Source organism: Pleurodeles waltl, chromosome 10 (genome assembly GCF_031143425.1).
Source record: "Pleurodeles waltl isolate 20211129_DDA chromosome 10, aPleWal1.hap1.20221129, whole genome shotgun sequence".
Taxonomy (NCBI): domain Eukaryota; kingdom Metazoa; phylum Chordata; class Amphibia; order Caudata; family Salamandridae; genus Pleurodeles; species Pleurodeles waltl.
This window is the reverse complement of record NC_090449.1, coordinates 803341780-803362040: the sequence shown is the minus strand read 5'-3', so window position 1 is coordinate 803362040 and position 20261 is coordinate 803341780. Positions and strand designations below refer to the sequence as shown.

Sequence of the window (20261 nt, the reverse complement as noted above, 5' to 3'; positions counted from 1 at the left end):
GCAGTGGTCCGTGGGACCACTACCTACTTGGAAAAATATTTTCACTTCCATTCACAAAGGGGACCCCTTCCCATTTGCAAATGGGTTACCACCAACTTGAAGTTGGTGGTAACTGTGATTGTTTTGCGACCATATTTATGGTCGCAAAACAATCTTACGTGGCCCTGCGACTCGCTATTAGGAAGGGAAGACCTTGGCACGGGCCTTCCTAATAGTGACTCACAAAAAAAAAAGTGATTTTGTAATGGATTACTGAATCACTAAATGGGGTCTTTACATCCAGAAATGCTTTTTTCTGGAAGCAAATTTGCGACCAGGAAAAAGCATTGCACATCTGGCCCTTGGGCCCGGATGTCAGACCTTTTGTTTTTTGACTCGCAATTTGCGATTCGTTTGCGAATCGAAAATTGGGAGTTTCAAAACAAAATGTACAACAGTGTTAACCATAGTGTTTGTGATTCCCAAATAGATCCAAATTATGACTCATTTGGAAATGGCTGCGCTCTCAGGGATGGTGGCCTGCTTGGGTCAGCCGAGCACCATGTCTGTGACTGCTTTTTTAAGGAAAGCTGTTTTTTTCTTGTTAAATGCAGCCTGTTACCCTAAAAGGATAATGGGATCTATAGCAAAAATAAAAATTTATTGTTTCCGTTTAATTTTTTTAGAGCAGGCAGTGATGTGGGACCACCGCCCGCGGTGAAAAAATGTTGGCGCTCCCATTCACAAAAGGGAAGGGGTTCCTTGTGGACCCCCTCCTGTTTATGAATGGGTTAAAAACAATTTTAAATTGGTGTTAATCACAATCACAAAACAATCCTACATACCGCTGCAACTCGCAATTAGGAAGGGTCGCCCTTGGCCCACCCCTTCCTAATTGTGACTTGCAAACCTATTTTGCGATTCGGTAAATAGATTACCAAATTGCAGCATAGGATTTGTACATACCAAAATTCTTTCGTCTGTGCACAAACAGCCTGATTCTGAGAATCAGGCTATTTGCTAACAGAAAAAAAGCTTTGTATATCTGGCCCCTGTTCTCCCTTATCACCTTCACAATTTAACCCTACTCCTAACGTAAACACTTCACCCTTCTCAGTTTTATTACAATTCCCACCCTCATTATGGAAAAACTACATAATTGATCTTGTCCATCAAATCAGCCACCCCCCCCCCAGTTAAGCATAAATTATGCACTTAGATACTTATTTTTTGACCTGTATTCACAGAAACTGAAAACGGGCAGTTGTAATGCCCATACTGAAAAAAAGACCTCAGCTGACCCCTCTGATCTGAGCTTCTTCTACAGATTAAAATCTTAGGAAAAATTGAATTTCCAGGCTGGTCTATTTCTGGAATTACAAAACATCTTGGATCCCTGTCAAGCAGGTTTCTGCTCACTTCGGAGCACAAAATCCACACTTCTGTCAGATTTAAGCTTGCTCCGCTCCTGTTCCTACTTGCTCTCACAATAGTTTAGGACACAGTTTTGCATAACCTAGTACTTCACCATCTTTACCAACTTAACATAAGGGTAGTACACCATGAAGTGGATCTCAGATTACCTTCTTTTCTAAAAGGACTACATGGGGTAGTACAAGGGTACTCACTAAGCCCCACTTTGCCTAATATCGACATGGCCCCATTGGCAAGTTTAATTCATGCTTATGGCTTCTCAGTAATGACATACGCTAAGGAGACACAAATTATTTTGCACTTAAGTGATGGCTCCTCTTTGGGTTTTTTTCAAATTTCGCCAACTGTCTTATTGCAGTATCTCATAAGGTTAACACAGATAAAACAGAGATCTCAATTGTCGGTAAGTCCACCTCTACATACACTTCTGCAGGGTGGCGTTCAGAACTTGGCCCTCCACACACATCCAAGAAGTGTGCAATCTCCTATTTTATTTTGATCACTCTGTCATCACAAATGAAGAATTCTTGATTGTTTTTATTTATTCATTAAAATCATTCAATTTCTGCTTCTGTCATTGTGTCAGCCTGTTGTCCAAACAGTAATACTTCCTCATGTAGACCACCATAGGTTTCTCTATCTTCATCCATTTAGGTCACACTCTGTGTTGTGTTCTCCACATTCAACATGTGGCTGTACAGCTTATAGTCAACCTGCCTAAAACTTCCTATGTTTGGCAACTTCTCTTCAGTGGCTGGTCATCCATCGTGTTCAATTTCTTTGTCTGGTCCTATGTGCTGTTTATAAACCAGGCCTGCCATTTCTTAACACAAAAACGCATCACTACTCTTCCCAATTAACTTTCTGCTGTTCATTGGGGTGACAGCTGATAGCATCATCTCTTGTCACTGTATAGTCAAAGCCATCAGTGGAACACTCCAGAATCATTTGTCCTGATATGCACTTATCATGCTGATCATTGCTTTTCTTTCTGCTCATACTTGGAGGAAGATGACGTTTTGGTTCCTGCGGTCTAAGTTTTGTCTACCGTCTCTGTTTCCTCGGTTAATGTGAGATTGGGGGCTACATCATTAGCCCCCACTGCACCTCCTTATGAACCATGAGAAGCATTATTTTATTATTCTCTATCACCTTCAGCTTTGCAGGAAATTAGTGCATATTGAATCCCCACTCTCCTCAGTTTCGTCTTCACCAATAGGAACAATGAGGACTGATGTTGGATCACAGTGGTGTATTCTGGGAATATCAAAACTCTAAAGTTACCTATTCATAGTGACTTGCCTTGCAGACATGTTGTAAAATAATGTTCCTGTTCTTGTAGTGGAGGATTCATGCCACCATCAGTCTCATAAGAAACCTCAGTGCAGGGTGATATGTTGACACTCCTTGCGCCCTTTCAGTAGCAAAGAGAATAGAGAGGTGTTGCCTCACTCGAGACACAAAGTTCAACAAAGAACACGTCTGTTCCTTCCTTGCATTTCACCAGGCCAACAATATGGCTATTATTCTGAAAAGAGGGACCCTCAGAATCTTCAACTCTATATTCTAGAAAGCATACTCATTACATGAGGTCTGATTTATGGTATTCATGTTTGGTGGAAGTAAGATTCAACACTCCAAGTAAGGCTTCATTTTTCTTACCCTCCCAACCAGCTTCTTTTTTTATTCCATTTGTAGCCAAATAGTCATTGCGGTTAGGTCAATTTTGTGCCAGAGGCCTCCTTGGTGATCACTATTGCCTCTAGTGTTTTGTTCAATTTGTAATATTGTGCAGTTGCATTTTGAGATGTGTATTCCAGCAACTCTTCTGACACCACATTTTCCTATACCAAAGTTAGAGTACTGGGGATCAATGGCTTTAATTTCTCTTGTAATGATTTTAGCTTCCTCATTTCTTGAGCCCATGTGAGTGCTACGGTCCCCCCAGTGAAAACTGAGTGTGAGTTAGAGTCTCTACTGTGGCCCCTCCAAGAAGGTTTGTCAGTTCCTCTGCATTCACATCTGGTACAGCCACAGCATTCTAGGGATTGCCTTTGTAGCCACCTCAAGTGACCTGGCTGCCACCTCGATACCCCACAGCAGACCTGTGTCACTCACAGCTTGTCCTGGTTTCCACAATCGTTTAGGCCGCCTTGGCTTGAGTTGCATGCCTTGCATGTCTATTTATTCTTTCAAACAGCATGGATGGTGGAGGGGGACAAACCATGTTTATCGTCAATTGGCCCAAAGGGACTACTGGAGATACAGAGTCACAGAATGCCCTCCTCCTTTGAATGTCCCAGTTAGCAGGAAACACAGGAGAAGCCTGTCTTTGCATCCACTGCCCAAACCCATTCTCCATAGTAAGTACTCGATTTATAGGCCTCCAGGCAGAAGGGAAGCAGAAGCCCCATGCCTCAGTGCTTCCCCTACAGTGTGTTAGCAGTTAACCACTGGGGAAACAGACCAATCTCTGAACCAGAGATAAACTCCGAGATGAGTTCCCCCCCACCACCCCAACAAGTGCTCTGGACCTCTTGGGAACATGGGCAGTCAACGCCATGGACCTATTGACAACCTCTAAGTGAATCGCCTTTTCCTTTCTCGAGCCCACAAGGCCTCTCTACCATTCCAGCCAGGGTTAGTGGAGTTTTAATGTTAATATTACTTTAATTATTTCAAAGTTTTTGTTTTTAAAATATTTTAAAATCTTTGCTTACTGTTTTCATTGTAATTAAATCATAAAAAGCAATACATTTATTTACAATGTATTAATTTTATTAGTGCTCAGTTTGGTTTGTGATTAGTTTTTTACCATAAAATAAATGTAGGGCATTTATTTAAAAATGAACTAATATTATGTGTGTGCCATAAATATGAAAAATTATATTAAATATATTTAGTTTAAAAAATCCATACAGTGCACATAGTGCAAAAACTTTGTCTATATAGAAACATATTTACTGACGAAAACCAAAGTTTAAATTGGCTTTATCGTTATGTGAAAATGTCAGTGCTAATGTAACATTTTAAACACAAAAATACTGAAATTCACAAGCTATAGTTATTTTTTGTAGCTATGACTCGTCTCCAAGTGTTTCTATAATCCCGCCATGAACAGGATTGTCATTGATGATACCATTGCAAATGTTGCAGTGATTTTATTAGTAACGTCATAGAGCATGCCACAAGTTATGTAATATGGATAGTAATTAGCAGTAATGGCTAAAGCGTGAGTTATAGTTACCTTCGGGCATACATTATAGTTAATGGAGATAACTATATCTGCTGAATTTCAGTGTTTTTTTTTTTTTAAAACATTATGTTGGCACTAATCTTTTCACCTAACTATAACATCAGTTCAGTCTTTGTTTTTGAGTACATTTCTCAGTTTTTTAATATTTTTTATGTAAAGCAATATTTTATTACCATACGTAAAGCCAACACCAGCCATGCAACCCTTTAACTGTGTGCAGTGGGTGTTTGGCCACAGGACCTGACCTGCATCCAGGCCCTATAGCCGACCCCCTCGCAGTGAGGTTGACCTCAAGGCCTGACTGCAAGCAACCACCCCCTGCCGGGGGGGGGCTCGTATAGTCCCCTTCTCTGGAGACTATTTCCCCAGGGACCCTAGGGCCCTTTGTTTTTAAAAAGGGTGGGGATGTGTGCAGCCTGGGGACAAAAAAATATATATTATGAGGAGGGGGTATGTGGGGGCCAGGCCCTGCACCCAACACCCCACAGACAACCAACCTTCACCATACATGACCCAACCATCCTGAAGGCAGTCAACACACACAGCCAACAACCCATACGCCGCCAACCCACCACAGACACTCACAACCCCCTACAGTTTTTGTAATTGTCTCCCCATCCCACTAGCTCTTTTTTAATTTAGCTCCAGAGGGATCCCTCTGTGAACTTCCCACAAGATATGTGATGTCAGGGTACCCCTACCCTGCACCTTTATACCTTAATGTTTTGTAAATTTTGGGACACTGAGACTGAATTTTTATGTCCTGAAATGGTGACCGCAGCATTTCTCCACATCGTGCAACCCACCCATATACAGATACACTTTGGAGCAAGGCGAACGATGGGGGGAAAGCCCCCTTGGTCAATCAGATTCCTCTATTCTTTGAAGTTGTATGCCCGTGGGACTCTAGCCACATCCTGCGAGTCCAACCATCCAGATATACAATTATTTAAACCTTAATTTCTCAAAAACTTCTGAATGGATTTACACCAAAACCAAAAAGCATGATTTCTGGGTAAATATCTTTCTTCTAAATGTTGTGTAATTTTGTTCAGCTGTTTGGGCTGTAGTACTGTTGAAAATTCCCTTTGGCAATAGTATTGAAGAGGTGTGTTTTGGGCACCCCCCCCCCCATTTGTTTCTGGGCCCCCACTTGATGGATCACCCCAAAACTTTGAAAGAAGGAGCTGGGTTTGATGAACATTTCTTTTAAAGTTTCCTGAAGATTTGTCTAATAGTGCTAAAGTTGCTAGCAAACCAAAAAACGCTCTTCCTACAGTAACTAGGTCTAAACTATGCCTACACAGTGGCTTGTAGTACTATGTAAAACATATAACCCAAACTGCGGTGGTATAAAAGCTCATATTTCACATGGGCATGCAAAATATTTTCTCGATTGTGTGGAAATTACATCATAATAATAGCATATGCAGGGCTTCACTACTGTCTGTTGTTAGATTGCATTCAAGGCTTCAAACGTCTCTGAGTTTAGCCAATGCTCATTGTTTAATCAGCGGTTTATTTGTGAAAGCTAATCTAAACATTCATACTCTAAATCCAATCAGAGTCTGTTTTTGAATGACTATTACAGCCGTTCCTTCAGAAATCTCTCAGCATGGCTACTGAGTATTGTATAATCAAGAGTCTGTTCATCAAAGCTGAATAGTCCACTGGCAGAAAGGACCATTGATAATTTCTCGCTTGTTGGAAGTTGGTTCAAAATAGCTTATTGCTGTAGACAGAATTTGTCTTCCAAGGAGGCAGATTTTATCTAAAACTTCCTTGTCTTCTACTAAATTCTCCAAAAATTAATAATGTATTTAAAGTATTAAACCATTCTATTACCGTCACAATTACCTTTTAATTAACCAGATTCATTCTCGTGAAAGTCGAGCATTAACATTCCGATTGAATCAAGGACTTTTTTTGCAACAATGTTGTGCTTATAAGTCCATCCTGAAAAATCAGACAGATTCCTTACTCTCCAGGAGGACTATGACTATACTATCGAAAACGTAGCTCAACACCTTCAAATGAACTGGGTATGCTGTTTTAAGTTTAAACCTTTATTTAAATTTGGTTCGAATATATATATATATATATATATATATATATTTTGAAGAGGAGCCAGGAACATGCAGGGAAACAGATTATTTTGCTGCGTCAGCTCATGCGCTGCTCCCAGAACTTTTAACTTTTTTTAATTCCTCCATTGCTAGAATTTGACTCCGTCCTAAATGGTATGCTTTCCTTCAGTTCTCTAACACCTACCTAACTTGATAGACCTGCTTTCCATCACACCAGCATGTACATTTCCATTGTTTTATATTTATATATAACCTGTCACTAGGAATTTTAATTAAATGATTAAAATGATAATCCTTTGTTACCCATTAATTTCTGTAACAATAGATACTTTTCATTACTTGAGCCTTGGTCTATCCCGCTTGTTCTTATCCTTGCTTTTTCCCTTAATTGCTGAGTACGATTCTCTCATGCAACCCTGCTACTTCTATCTTGTAGTCTGAAAAAGTACGTTGGAGCCAATCCATTAAATCTTTTGAAATCCAAGAAAAGACGTTGTGTGGAGATGTGCTGCTGGCGACTGCTTTTGTATCTTACGTCGGATCGTTCACAAGATCATACAGGCAGGAACTTGTGGAGAGCATGTGGATTCCCTTTCTCAGATCACAAAAGGTAAAGTTTAATAAAAGTGACACAAGATGAGAACTGCTTCTAGTGTGGTTTACGAGAAATGCGAAGTACGGTTTGAACGTCAGATATTCTATTTTTTTTATTTGAAAAGCCAGTTAGAAGATGTGAAGTAAGCAAACCTTTTCTTGAGCCCATTGCATGATAGAAATGAATCTATACCCGAATGAGTAAACTGAGTTTTACACACAGATTGGACTCGTGGCATTCATTGTAAATCTGTTTCAGACTGTAACTGTTTCCAAGAGCTATTTTGTCTGTCATAGGTTAAGGGAGTCCACTCACTGTTGTGAAAAACAACCCCCCTTCCCTGTGTCCTAATCCACAAATGTAAATTTACGTCGACATTTCAGTAGGCTTGGCGTGCAACTGCGGCCCACATGAATATGTTCACAGAGTGACTCTGTAGTTAGAAGCAGTGCAAGTTGCTGTTTTAGGATTATTTAGCCATTAGTGTGTCATTTCATAGAACTGGCTTTTGAGTCAATCTCAGATTTGTTTTATTCACATGAAACTACATTTCACTTTAGTAGTCTGCAGGAGAGTGGAGTGTACCTAACACCAGATAGCTTTCTAGATCATATGTATACTTAGAGCTGCATTTGTAATGTGAATTAATCTGAGCAAATCCACAGCCTGTTTTGTCACATTGGATTGCTGAGGCATCCCGACTATACTGATGTCTGCGAGAGGCAGTTGCAGTTGTGAAAGGAAAGTAGCACGTTTCTCTGTCAGGGATCTGTGCAGGTCTTACAACCATGATGATACGAAGGCAGTGCTTGTTTTTAATAGACCTCTCCTTCTTTTCCATTACTTCCCCTTTGGTAAAAACTCTATATCCTTTGCTAACAATTTATCTGTTCAATGTATCTTCAACCTATCTGGCTCCTCTTTTCAATGTATCTCTCACTTCTTGGCTCTTTCACTATTTTTTCAATTCTGCATGTAATCCTCTTTATTGAAAGCCTCATCTTAACCCTAATGATCTTGCTCAAGTCTCTATTTCTGTTTCTTTCTGAAATACTGGAATGTATTGTTTCTCTAAACACTTATTTTTGCTTTCGGCCACTGTCCTTTCTCCATTTCTATCTGGTTTTTATATTGGCTATTCTACTGAGTCAGCACATCTTTCTGTGTCAAACTCTATAAATATTAGAACATCTGGTTATTTTTTTTACATGTTTTATTGTGTTTTACAAGACATACAATAGTTATGACAGGAAACATCGTCCCCAGGCACTGTAACAGAAAGCAAGTTATGTAAGCAAGCATTAGCATGTTGATAAAGTACAATAACTCTTGGACTGTATTGAAATTACTATAATGAGGTGTGTGGTAGAGGACTTGCAAAGATGGCGAAGATATATCTGTGCCCTGTCTCTGTAGTATTAACTGGCATGCGAAAATCAACTAGGAGGAGAAGAGGGCAGAATACCAGCATGGCGGTGGCAGGCAGGGATATCTGAGGAGTTCACGGGGACATGGACGGTGTGGTAAGTGAGGGTGATGTCGAGGGTGGTCATGCTATGTCACTCGTGGGTGAAGTGGCATAATGAAACTTGAGGGGGCTGCCCTGCAAAATACATACAGGAGGCCCCTCTGCTCTGGACCCAGTCAGGACCACTTAGCCAGGGTCCTGCTACCCATACACAGTGCCAGAGGGGGACCCCTGGAGCTCAGCCCCCCCCCCCCCCCCCAACATGACAGAGGCTGCAGGGTCTTTTATTACACCACTGCATGGATGGGTGGGTCAGCAGGACGGAATCCATAAGGGAGTGTGCATGCATCAGTGACACTCCAGGGGGGTTATTGGTGCTGCATATGGCAAGGATTGGGGTGGTGAGCTGCACAATCTGTGGTGTTATGGAAGGGGTGGGGTCGCAAGAGCAGTCGCAACCAGTGGCAGTATTGGGGTAATCAGTTCAATTTACTGTGGGAGATTATGCATGTTCACACCCTGCAGGAATTTTGCTAGAAGGGAGGCCCATTGACGGGAGATATGGCATTTGTGCAAACGCTGAACCTCTTTGTATCAGAGGGCCTCCTCCTTCTCAGCTCTCCACTTGCACATCACTTTGTGCAAGGCAGCTACCAGTGGAGCCATAGGCTAATGCCATGAAAGTGTGATTGCACCTGGCAAGGAAGAGGGGCAAGGGTTGGGAAGTGAGTTTGCACTTTGTGTTGTTTCCTGTGCCTGAAAATACCTATGGCTGACGGCTCCCATGTATGCAGGTCAGACACCTCTGTGACCTCCCGTAGGGTGTAGTGCACTGACTGCCAATATCTCTGTAAAGCTGAGCAGGACCAAAGCATGTGTTTGAGATCCGCATCGGGCAGGAGACAGTAAGAGCATGTAATGTGTGCATCAGAGTAAAATTGATTCAGTTTGGTGGGGGTGAGGTATGCCCTGTGTAGAGTGAAAAATGTATTATTCTTGAACTAGAAGTTGTGGGAAACCTGGTGGGGTATTTCAATGCCTCATTCCATATCACGAAACGCCCTCCCAAAGTCGTCCTCTCATCTATTTCCCAGCGTTATGAGGGGGATAGCATAGAGTTCTCGAATGCCCGTGTATAGCCACATGATGTGGTGTTGACCAGCACCCATTGTAAGTTTGACCTGCAGGACTGGGTGGGTAGCCAGTTCCACCTCCCATAAAATGTGGCAGGTGTTATGGAGTTGCCGGTGTGTAAGAAACTGATGTGGTGGGAGGGCATGATCCATGGTTGTACTGAGAGAGGCTGACCTTCAGAGAACAGGTCACCCACTCTAAGCAGTGAGCGTGCTGTTGAGGCTCTCATGTCTGCGGGTGTGAAGAAACCAGGAAAGCAAGGGAGGCCGACTAGAAGGAAGGTAGGAGAGTAGGGCAGTTTCTGGTGTGAGAGGTGATGGCTATGGAGCATACGAGTGCAGGCAACTGCTATCTGCAGAGGCCAGGGGGACAGAGGTAGTATCCCCGGGATGAGTAGTTTGCGCGCACTGACTGTAGGGATGACCCCATTGACATCACCAGTTTTGCCAATGTACCACCCAGCCGTCCAACGCAATAGCTAATGCAGTTGTGTGGCTAAGTAATATGCTTCAAAGGAATGGGCTCCCAGTCCATTTCAGCCCACAGGCAATTATAATTTCCTGGGGGCAATGCATAGTGTTTATTCCCCCAGATAAGTGTGGTCAGGAGAGAGTCCAGCTCAGTGAAGGAGGTAGTACAGAGCTGAGATATTATAATCATCTTTGCTAATGTGATATTGCCTACTGGTGCTAGTGGTAGGGACTTCCAGAAGTGGATCTGGGACCTGATGCTCACTAGGGCTTTAAGCAGGTTCCCCTCATATAGATCAAGAGGGATATGATTTAAGCAAATTCCCGGGTGGGAAAAAGCTTTGCCACTTCAGCAGAGCTGCTCTTTGCCAAGGAATATGGAGCAGGTGGCTGATTGGAATTGAGAGGGTAAATTGCTGATTTGGTCCAATTATCTTGCCATCCTGAGGCTACTGTGAAGGCAGCTAGGGAATCACGGAGTGAGGAGAGGTTATGTCCCAAATGTTATGTCCTGGAGGTACAGGAGCAAGTTGTCCTCATGGAATAATACAGCATATGTTCTGTGTCAATGGGGTGTACCCCATTCCTGGTCCTCTCTGCATAGTCAGGCAGCTAAAGATTCCAATGCCATTGCAAAGAGGAGGGGGTGGGGAGAGTGGGCATCCCTGCTGGGTACTCAGGCCCACTGGAAATGAGGGTGAGATGAGGCAACTGGGAGGTCGGATTCATATACAGTACCCGTATATAGGCTAGCAGACCTTCCCAATGCCCATTCAAATGAGCACCTGAAAGAGATAGTCCCATGACAGTGTGTCAAACTCCAGGTATAAGGCAGGCGGCCATTGAGAAGTGGCCCTGAACTCAATCTTAGATGTGAAAGAAGCATTGTAAATTTTGGTAGGTGCTCCAGGCCAGGACAAAGCCATTCTGATTAATGTGTATTAATTCCGGGAGAATCTGGGAGTACTTGGCAGCAAGGATCTTACCTAGTATTTCATAATCTGCCCCAAGAATAGCAATGGACCTGTGGGGCCCCAGAAACGTGTTGTTGCAGTCCGGTTTGAGGATGGAAACTAGTAGGGACTCTAGGGGACACTGTGGGATCTCGCCAGTGTGGAGGGCTGCCGCAAACATCTCCGTAAGGTGGGGGAAAGAGCGCAGAGAAAGTGAAGTAATATTCCAGTGCCAGTCCATCAATACCGGTAGTTGTGTTGTGTGCAAAATCACGAACTGCTTGTACTACCTCAGGTGTTGTAATTGATCTGTCTAGGGAGGTCATAGCAGAGTCAGGGCGACAGGGAAGGGTCACCTCTGCGAGGAAGGCATGCGCTGTTTTCGCCATGTCTCCAACTGAGGGTTGGCAGATGGAGGAGTAATATGAAATTCCCATAGTATTTCACTTTGGGAGCACACCAGGTCACCTGAACAATAGCAGATTTTAGTGATGGGGCCTGTAGTAGTTTCCTGTCTGATTGGCCAGCCTAAGAGGTAGCCTAACTTGTCTCCTTCTCTATGCACTTTGGCTGCATGTGCCAAAAAGTTGCATGTGCCGAAAAGTTGAACTGTCGCAAGCGTTTGAGGAGGGTGGCATAATTAGACTTGCAGGTGCATCGCTCTGGGCCACTGGGGGGTCTCTGTCTACTGCCTTCTCCAGTTGTGCAAGATGATGTTCCGATTCCACTATTTCCCTTTCCAGGGTCTTTCATACTCCCACTACCTCCTGCATGCATGCCTCCCTTGTTAGCACATTGAAGTCGTCCTATTCTTAGGCTCGGTGGAGGCCGTACTGTGATTTTCAGTGAAGTACTGCCAGATATGTGCCTTCTATGCTGCACAGAAGGCAGAGGATTCCAGACAATGGTTGGGCAGCTGCCACGTTGGTTTCGGGGGACACAGTGATCACCATCTCATGTTCACTACGTGGACATCATGGTCCAAGATGGTGCACTCAAAATAATGAGTATTAGAGAGGTGGAACAAAGGAAGCAATCTAGGCAGATGTAGAATTTGTGGGGCTTGGAATGGAAGATATTGAGTGTGGTCCCAGAATGTAGTGATTTCCAAGTGTCCGCTAGGACCCAATGCAGTGCCTAGCTCCGGAAGTGGTCAGCCTGCATATACGGAGGGAACATGGCAGTGGTGGGTGGGACCTGTCCAGGTGTGGGTCCAGCACACAGTTGTAGTCCCCTCAGATGATCCAGGGGACTTGTGTGTAGTGTACCATCTCGAGGAGCATTCAAGAATGTGCCCTGATCTACATTGGGGGTCATATATGCATCCTTTAAGTATGGGGCGGCTGTCTAAGCGACGCTGTAAAGGAACATACCTGCCCTCCTTGTCTACAGTTAGTCGGTTTCCTGAAAGGACACTCCAGGCCTAACACATATCAGGGCACCCGAGTGTATGCAGAGTAAGTGGTGATGTGAATGGTATCCCACCAATGCTTGCAGAGTCTCCCTAGCTCCTCAGCTGTTTGTGCATGATACCTGTAGGAGGAATATGTGGGCTTGTTGGGGTTTAGAGTGAGAGTAAACTACATAATGCTTCCAGGCTATATACATCCTGCGCACATTCAGGTTGAGGATTCTAATGTCAGATTGCGGAGCCATTGCGTATGGAGTGTGTGATGGTTGGTAGGTACCAGAAGTGTAGGGAGATATCCCTGTCCATGGAGTCACCTTGTCCCAGCTATCAGATGCATACTGGGTCTGCCTGCCATTGCGGAACATGTAAGGGGAAAGTAATGGAGAAGTGAGCTTGTCGTAACATGGGGGGAACAACATGAAGAGCCGACCACAAACAGTAGTATGCCCAAACTGAGCAAGGTCAAGGAATAAACCTAGTGTAATGTGAGTGTGTGGCCTAGATCGAAGGGGCAGCGTGGTATCCACGAGGCCCTGCGCATCAGTAGGTGTGTTCTGTCTGCCCCAGCGGGGACAGTGGGACACCCTGGTCCTGCTCTGCAGGGGAAGACAGTGTGTTGAAATAGATTGAACAGTGGTCCCTAAAAAGCATATCCAATTCAGCCAATGCACATGAAGGGATGAGGATCGGGGAGAAAAAGGTCTCGGCATGGGGACAACAAGGGTCTTGCTGGGGGTCATGGACTCAACGGGCTGCCCCTGTCTACAGGGTGAGACAGGTAGATCTAAGAAGAATGGTAGTCAACAAAGAAGTGGAGATTTATGGTGTCAAGGAGAAACTTGCAGTGTCAGCACATATAAGAAGAAACAATCAAATAAGTCTATCTGTAGTTTGTGGGGGTCACCAACATGAGAGTTTGTGAATCTGAATAAGAGTCATCAGAGGAAAGGAGGTTGTCTTCGGATGAAAAGATATGTGGACCTTTCGCTTCATCTATAGGTCTGCATTTGTCCCCAGGTTGGCTGCAGCCTGCAAGGCTTACTGCGATTCTCAATTACTTTTCTGAGCTCAGGGGATGCGGCCGAAGAGGAGCAGGGGGCACCCTCTGTGCACGGATTCCCCTTCTGCCAGGAGCGAGATTTAGGCAGATCCTAGTGTGGACCAGTCCGATTTGGCAGCAGATCTCCATAGTGCTGGTCCACCCAGTTCTTTGGGATCCATAAAAAATGTGGTGGTCTTTTTTGAGAAGACCTTGAGGTGGGCTTGGCAATAGCAATGAGTACTGAACCCCCAACTCACAGGCGGCATTTACCTCCAAGAAGGATGAGAGTTGATGTTGTACAGTGCGTGTATAGTCCAGGAATAGCATAATGGACTTGTCCTTCACTTGGAGTGGGCTCGCCCATCAGGCCACGTGGAGGATAGCATCACAGTCTCAATAGTGTAGAAGTTTTACCATACCAGCATGGGGTACAAGGGCACACTCAGTGGGGAGGGTTTGACCAGGTACTCGGTGCACCCTTTCCAGGGAAAAGAAGGAAGTGAGATCGCCCATAGGGATAAATGGTTTGAACCAGAATTCCAAATAAGAGAGGGGATCTTGGCCCTCAACCCTTTCCTGCAGACCTAGGATCCATATATTGCTATGACGAAAGTAACCCTCTGCATTATTCACTCTGTCTTCAAGATATCGAACACTGTCTTATAGGCCTTGGTGCACCGCCTGGTTGTCAGCCGTCAAGGGTTGCAAGGTGGTAAGGGCGTTTTCCCCTTCTGAGACCATGTTGGCAAGCTTGTGGTGGTCGTTATGTAGAAAGTTCAGTTCGCTAGCGAGGGATCCAAGCTTGGTTTCTGTTGAGATCCGAGAATGTTCAATGGCAGCTCGCACTTTATCCAACTTGTCCAACGTGGAGGGTGATGGGATCGCTCCCAAGAGTGGCGTCTCTGGAATGACGCAAGGTGGGACGCCGTGGCTGGGGTGGCACGGGTGTAGCAAAGCGCAGCCTGCCCATGGTCTGTAGTGTAGCAGGGCTGGGGAGCGAAGGTAGGTTCAGAGCTATATAATATACTTAGTAGGGCAGAAGGGGTAGGCTGGCCACTTAAGGGGAGACTTTGGGTTGTCGAGATCTAACAGATGTGTCCAAATCCAGCAACTAAAAATATCAGCTATGTTTGATAGTGCTCCTTAGAATGACAGAGGCAGTGTAATGAAGCATCCGGAGGGGAAGCTCGGTGCTGAATATGGGGGAGCACCTGGACCCAGAGCCCCTCAAGACCACAAAGCTGCCATCTCAGTGGTAGGTGGCAGAGGAGTATCAGAAAGGGGCTGTTGCAAGTCTTTAGCACATCACTCAGACCCCTGCACACCCCGAATTGAGTGCTGACAAGAAGGAGAGGATCCATGAATGCGAGGTGAAGAAATCAGTGGGTTGCCGCCAGTCGACCCTCCCAAGTGCAGGTCAGGGGGATTTTGTGGAGTACTTCCATGTCAAAGCTTGGCCAGAGTCATGCAAGAAAAGGGGGGGAGAAAAATGTACAAGAGGAAGCCTGTTGATGCTGCTCACCTCCAGTTATAGCAGGGGTTGGATTAAGAGTAGGAACGTGGATGTATGGGCCAGTGTCTCCTCTTGGCCTGTTGCTGTACTGTAAGGTTCTCAGCCACACAGTGCTTACCCTGGCATCCTCCCCAGTGCAGGAACTGACCTCTCAGGTTTGGCCTGGGCAGAGCTGACAGAGTTTTACTCCCCAGAAATCCTCTGAGTTATCAAAGAACTCTGCCAAAGTTCCGCAAGCGGGCAGAGTATTGCTCAGCCACCCACGATGTTCCACTAAAGTCACCAGCAAAAGTCAAAAGAAGTTCATACAACCAACTAAGCACCAGACCAATAGCAGTTGCACAAATGGATAGCAGGACCAGCAATATAGAAGGACATTAGTGTCTACTTACCTCTTCCCCCGTTGCATGGCTACCGTTGCCACTACCTACAGGCATGGAAAGCACTTAGGGCCAAAATTGGCAGCACCACACTGCGTCACTTCAGAAACACAGGGATGCACTGTATTTACAAATACGTGTTTCCCCTAGTACTGGCGCTAAATTTAGCTGCCTAGCACCAATGCAGGCACCCTTGCACCGTATGCAGAATGCAGCACACATAGGAGTAGCAAATCGTCACTATTTAATGATTGTTTATATGCAGGAAGGGACACATAGACCATCATTAATGGCCTTCTGCCATTTCCATGTGTGCTGCAGGATGCAGCACACAAAGAAAAAGCAAAAACAAGGAGAAATACAAGTATTTACCCACGTTGCGCCATGCTAAATCCACCTTAAGGTGACGTTAGGTTTTGGCGTTGCCTCAGAATTACGTTTCCTTGTAAACCTGGGGCAGTGTAAAAAAACAATGGGTGTTGCATGGGTATGCCCACAGCAACACCCATTGCATGCCCCTTCGCTGCAGGGGCCTATTTATATAAGGTGGCATTAAACCACAAAAAGTGGCTTAGCGCCACTTATAGATATGGCGCAGGGCACAGTGCCTCCAGAGCATCACAAAAAGTGATGCCCCGTGGCACTAGATGCTTCTAAATATGCTCCTTAGTCCAATGAATCACCAACACTTCCTTCCTCATATTACAGTGTTATGATAAACCATTGGCTCTCCATGCACCCCTCAAGTGCCCAAAAAACCTGCCCCCACAGACACAAAACGGTCCTGTTGCATGCCCTAACTCCCTCGGCCCCCTCAAAGGGGAGTAGGCACAGTGGCGATGATGGGCTATGAAGCAGCCATGGCTGTCACGCTTAGCCTCATCCCAGGGGTAGATGGCTTTGGGAAGAGCCCAAACGTAGCAAAATCTAGCTTCAACCACCTGATGTCCAGAAAAGAGTGGTCAACAGGACTTGGGGAAACATTTTCCACAGTCTCCTCCTGTCAGCAATGAATTTGGCACTCTGCCGTGTTTGCCCTTGATGCGCTCAATGTTCGACTACCCAACCTCGCCTGTGGGCAGACACAAGCACAGCATGAACATGGGTGATGTTACAGATCAGCTTGGTGCACAGTACTGTTGTCTTTTCTTTGGCACCTGAACTCAAGACTCTCATCCTGTTGGGGAGAGCCCGGGACTGATGATAAGTTTAACTAGCAGACTGAGGGCCTCATTACAACCCTGGTGGTCGGCGGTAAGCTGGCGGTAACACTGCCAACAGGCTGGTGGTGTTCCGCCAGCTATTATGACCATGGTGCAACAGCCACGGCCATACTGCTGGCCCCTCCAACATACCGCTAGGCTTCTGCCTGGCGGTCATAATCACCAGGGCAGTGGTGCTTGGATTATGAGTCCCCAACCGCCAGCCTGGCCACGGCGGTAAACACCGCCATGGAAAGGCTGGCGGTAATGGGGGCTCGGGGTGCCCCTGGGGGCCCCTGTACTGCCCATGCACTTGACATGGGCAGTGCAGGGGCCCCCAGGCACAGCCCCATTATGCATTTCACTGCCCGAATTTCGAGCAGTGAAATGCGCGGCAGGTGCTACTGCACCCGCTGTACATAAACATTGCAGCTAGCTCTATTAAGAGTGGGCTGCAATGTTGATGTGACTTTTCCGCTGGGCCAGCAGACGGAAACACTGTTACCATCCGCTGGCCCAGCGGAAAAGTCAAAATAGGGAGCCAGATATACCGCTAGCACTGGCGGTATACTGGTGCCCGCAGCTTTGGCGGTCTGTGGCAAAGACCGCCGAAATTGTAATGAGGGCCTGAGTGTCATCTGTTATACCAGGGACTTGAAGCCTCGTGTTCTAGAAAGGGTGCACAAAAAGCATTGCTGAATGTGTGTGTGTGTGTGTGTGTGTGTCGGTGTGTATCTCAGCATATCTTGTGTGGGAGAGAGAGAACACGTGTGTGTGTGTGTGTGTGTACGCGAAAATGTGCATGTGTGTGAGCGCTATATTGTGTGTGTTTAAGAGCAAGAGTTCCTGTATCTGTGTGTGAGAGAGAGAAGCAATCTAACAAACAGGAGCATCACATCAGACACTCTAGCTTCCCCACACTCAATGACATATGAGGGACGAGGGTGAGGGTGCCTGAGCAGGAGAGAGCGGGGACTTCAGGTCAGGCAGACCGAGGTGCTCTGCCTCGGATACCTTTCACAGACAACCGACTAATGCGACCAAGTACCTACAGTGGCTGCCCGGTACCCTGACTACATCTCCTTCTACGACCTGTGCGCTCTGAGTGCACACTATATGAAAATAAGTGCAAGATATGGCCTTTTAGCATAAAGTGCAATAAGTGTATGCTAAGGGCCAAATAGGAACTGAAACAGCAACCAACACCATGCCCCATCTGTGCAGACTTTCTACAATCATCCCACAGACCGGGGCACAGAGTGGCAAAACTCCACAAGGTCCGCCGCCAGAGCAAAGCTCACTGCCCAGGCCTATCCCAGGCAGAGTTAAAGGTAATGTAACAGACCTGTGTCCCCTACGCCTCAAGAGTGGCACTGACAAGGTGGGGGAGGCAGCAATTTGAAGGCAGAGGAGCTCAGAAGTGCTCAGTTTGGATGAGGGAACTCTCCCCTGGGGCCAGCTCCCTCATGCTGTGAAGGCTGCCAGTCTGGTCGGCGCATGCAGCATCTCAGGTCACATTGCTGCCACCGTGCCCTACAAGTCACAGTGATGATGTGGCAGTGCAAGGAGGTGTTGAAGCACGGGCATGCTCAGTGACGACAATGACACAGTCTCCTGGGGCCAATAGGCCCGCCCACAAAAACCAGCCCCTTAGGAAGTGCCCTGACCGGGCTCAGGATGTTGCTCCCCAGCCATGTGTTGGCAGTCTAGATCTCCACTTGTGCCTCCTAGGTGCAAGACTGGTGCGGTGAGTCGTGGGGGCCGAGGTTCGTCCCAGGGAGCCAGGGGTTGCTGGAGCTTCAGAGCATGCCCGGGAACACGCAGCTGCCCAAGCGATAGGTCCATCCACCGAGGGCAGCCAGCAGCTGTCAGCAGTTGTGGAAGGGGCCTCCCAAGTTGTTTACCAGGATGGAGTGGGTCCCTCAAAGCGACATTTTGTTCTCCCCAGTGGGTCTCAGACCCCAATGGAGGCAGATATTGAAACTCATCAGCCACCTGGCTGACTTGGCCAGGAAATACGGTAAAATGGTTATGTTATTGTCTCACTGATCACTCCTAAACTGTCTGAAAAGGTTTGGGAACTTCTTTTTATCCTGTTCTATAAAATATGTCCCTCTATCGTTTTCATTGTATATTATTTACTTCTTGTTTTTAATTCACAGCTCTTTAGTGATCTTTCCCAGATCAGTTTTTTATTTTCCACTTTCACTTGCTCTTCTCCTAATCCGATAATTCAGCCCTAAGAAACCTAATTCTCTTTTTTAATTGGAACTTCAGAATCATCTACGTTCCATCATTGACTTTTTCCAAGTACGTTTCATCAGTTGTAAAAAAAATAAAAAGCTACTTGTGTTTTTATATCATCCAATAAATAAAATTATACTACCTTTAACTCACGCAAAATTCTTATTTAGTCTCTGTTTTCTTGTATCGTCTATTGGTGTTCATCACACCTTGGTCTTCCTAAATATGTTCTCACTGCACAGCGCTGGTGGCCTTCTGCACCCCGACTCGTTCTCTCTGTTCTGCTTAACAGTTTATTTTCTCTGTTTCCCATCCATCATGTTCTTCTATGCATTTTAGATCTTATACACTTTCCAGTCCTCACCTCTGAAATAATATCCTTATTTCTATCAGTTCAGTGCAAACCTGATTTCTTGAAAATATTAGAAGGACATCTGCTGACTTTAGTAGTGTGGCAATAACATGCTTCTAACTACAGACACTTTTGGTTTGCTCTTATTTTGTATCGTTTCTTGCTACTTGCTTGTTAAGCATCTTGGATAAAGATGCTAAAATAAATGAATTACATAAAGAAATAAAATAGCCAATGTCATCCCATATGTTTAGCATTATGATGGCCTCAGCTTCATGACCCAAACTAATTGTTGCTTCTGCTGAAGAAGCATTTAGCTGAGAGGCATACTTCACAAATATAGGGTTTTGGAAGCGTTGCCTGGCACCACTTCAGGGGTTCTGGCGAGGCGGCATCCCCATGTGGACTGAAGACTGGTAGTAATATAGGACCACGAAAGCAGAGCGAGTGAGGTGAGAATTTTGAGATTCCATTAATTAGATATTGTCAGGCTGAGTCATATTACATCCTCAGAGAAAACGTGCACATGTGAAGATTATCCTTTAGGTTTGGGGCCTTTCAGTAACAGGTTACCCCTGTTCAGACAGGCCATTTTAACCCGGATATTTATCATGAGGTAGGATAAATTGGAAGATAATCCGAGCCTTTTGCATTGGTGCAAACAAGCTCTCAAAACAAAGTACCATTATCCCAAATGATGACCATTGCTCCAAACAGTTGATGTTTTTGTTAGGTACTGTT

The 20261-nt window shown here is 45.4% G+C and overlaps 1 protein-coding gene across 1 annotated transcript in view; it reads left to right on the top strand.

Annotated features, from left to right (window-relative positions):
* DNAH11 (dynein axonemal heavy chain 11) overlaps positions 1-20261 on the top strand; it is a 2866633-nt gene that overhangs the window by 2226880 nt on the left and 619492 nt on the right. Inside the window, exon 63 of the mRNA XM_069211469.1 lies at positions 7193-7366. Coding sequence (XP_069067570.1) covers positions 7193-7366 — 174 coding nt within the window. The remainder of the gene's footprint in view (positions 1-7192; positions 7367-20261) is intronic.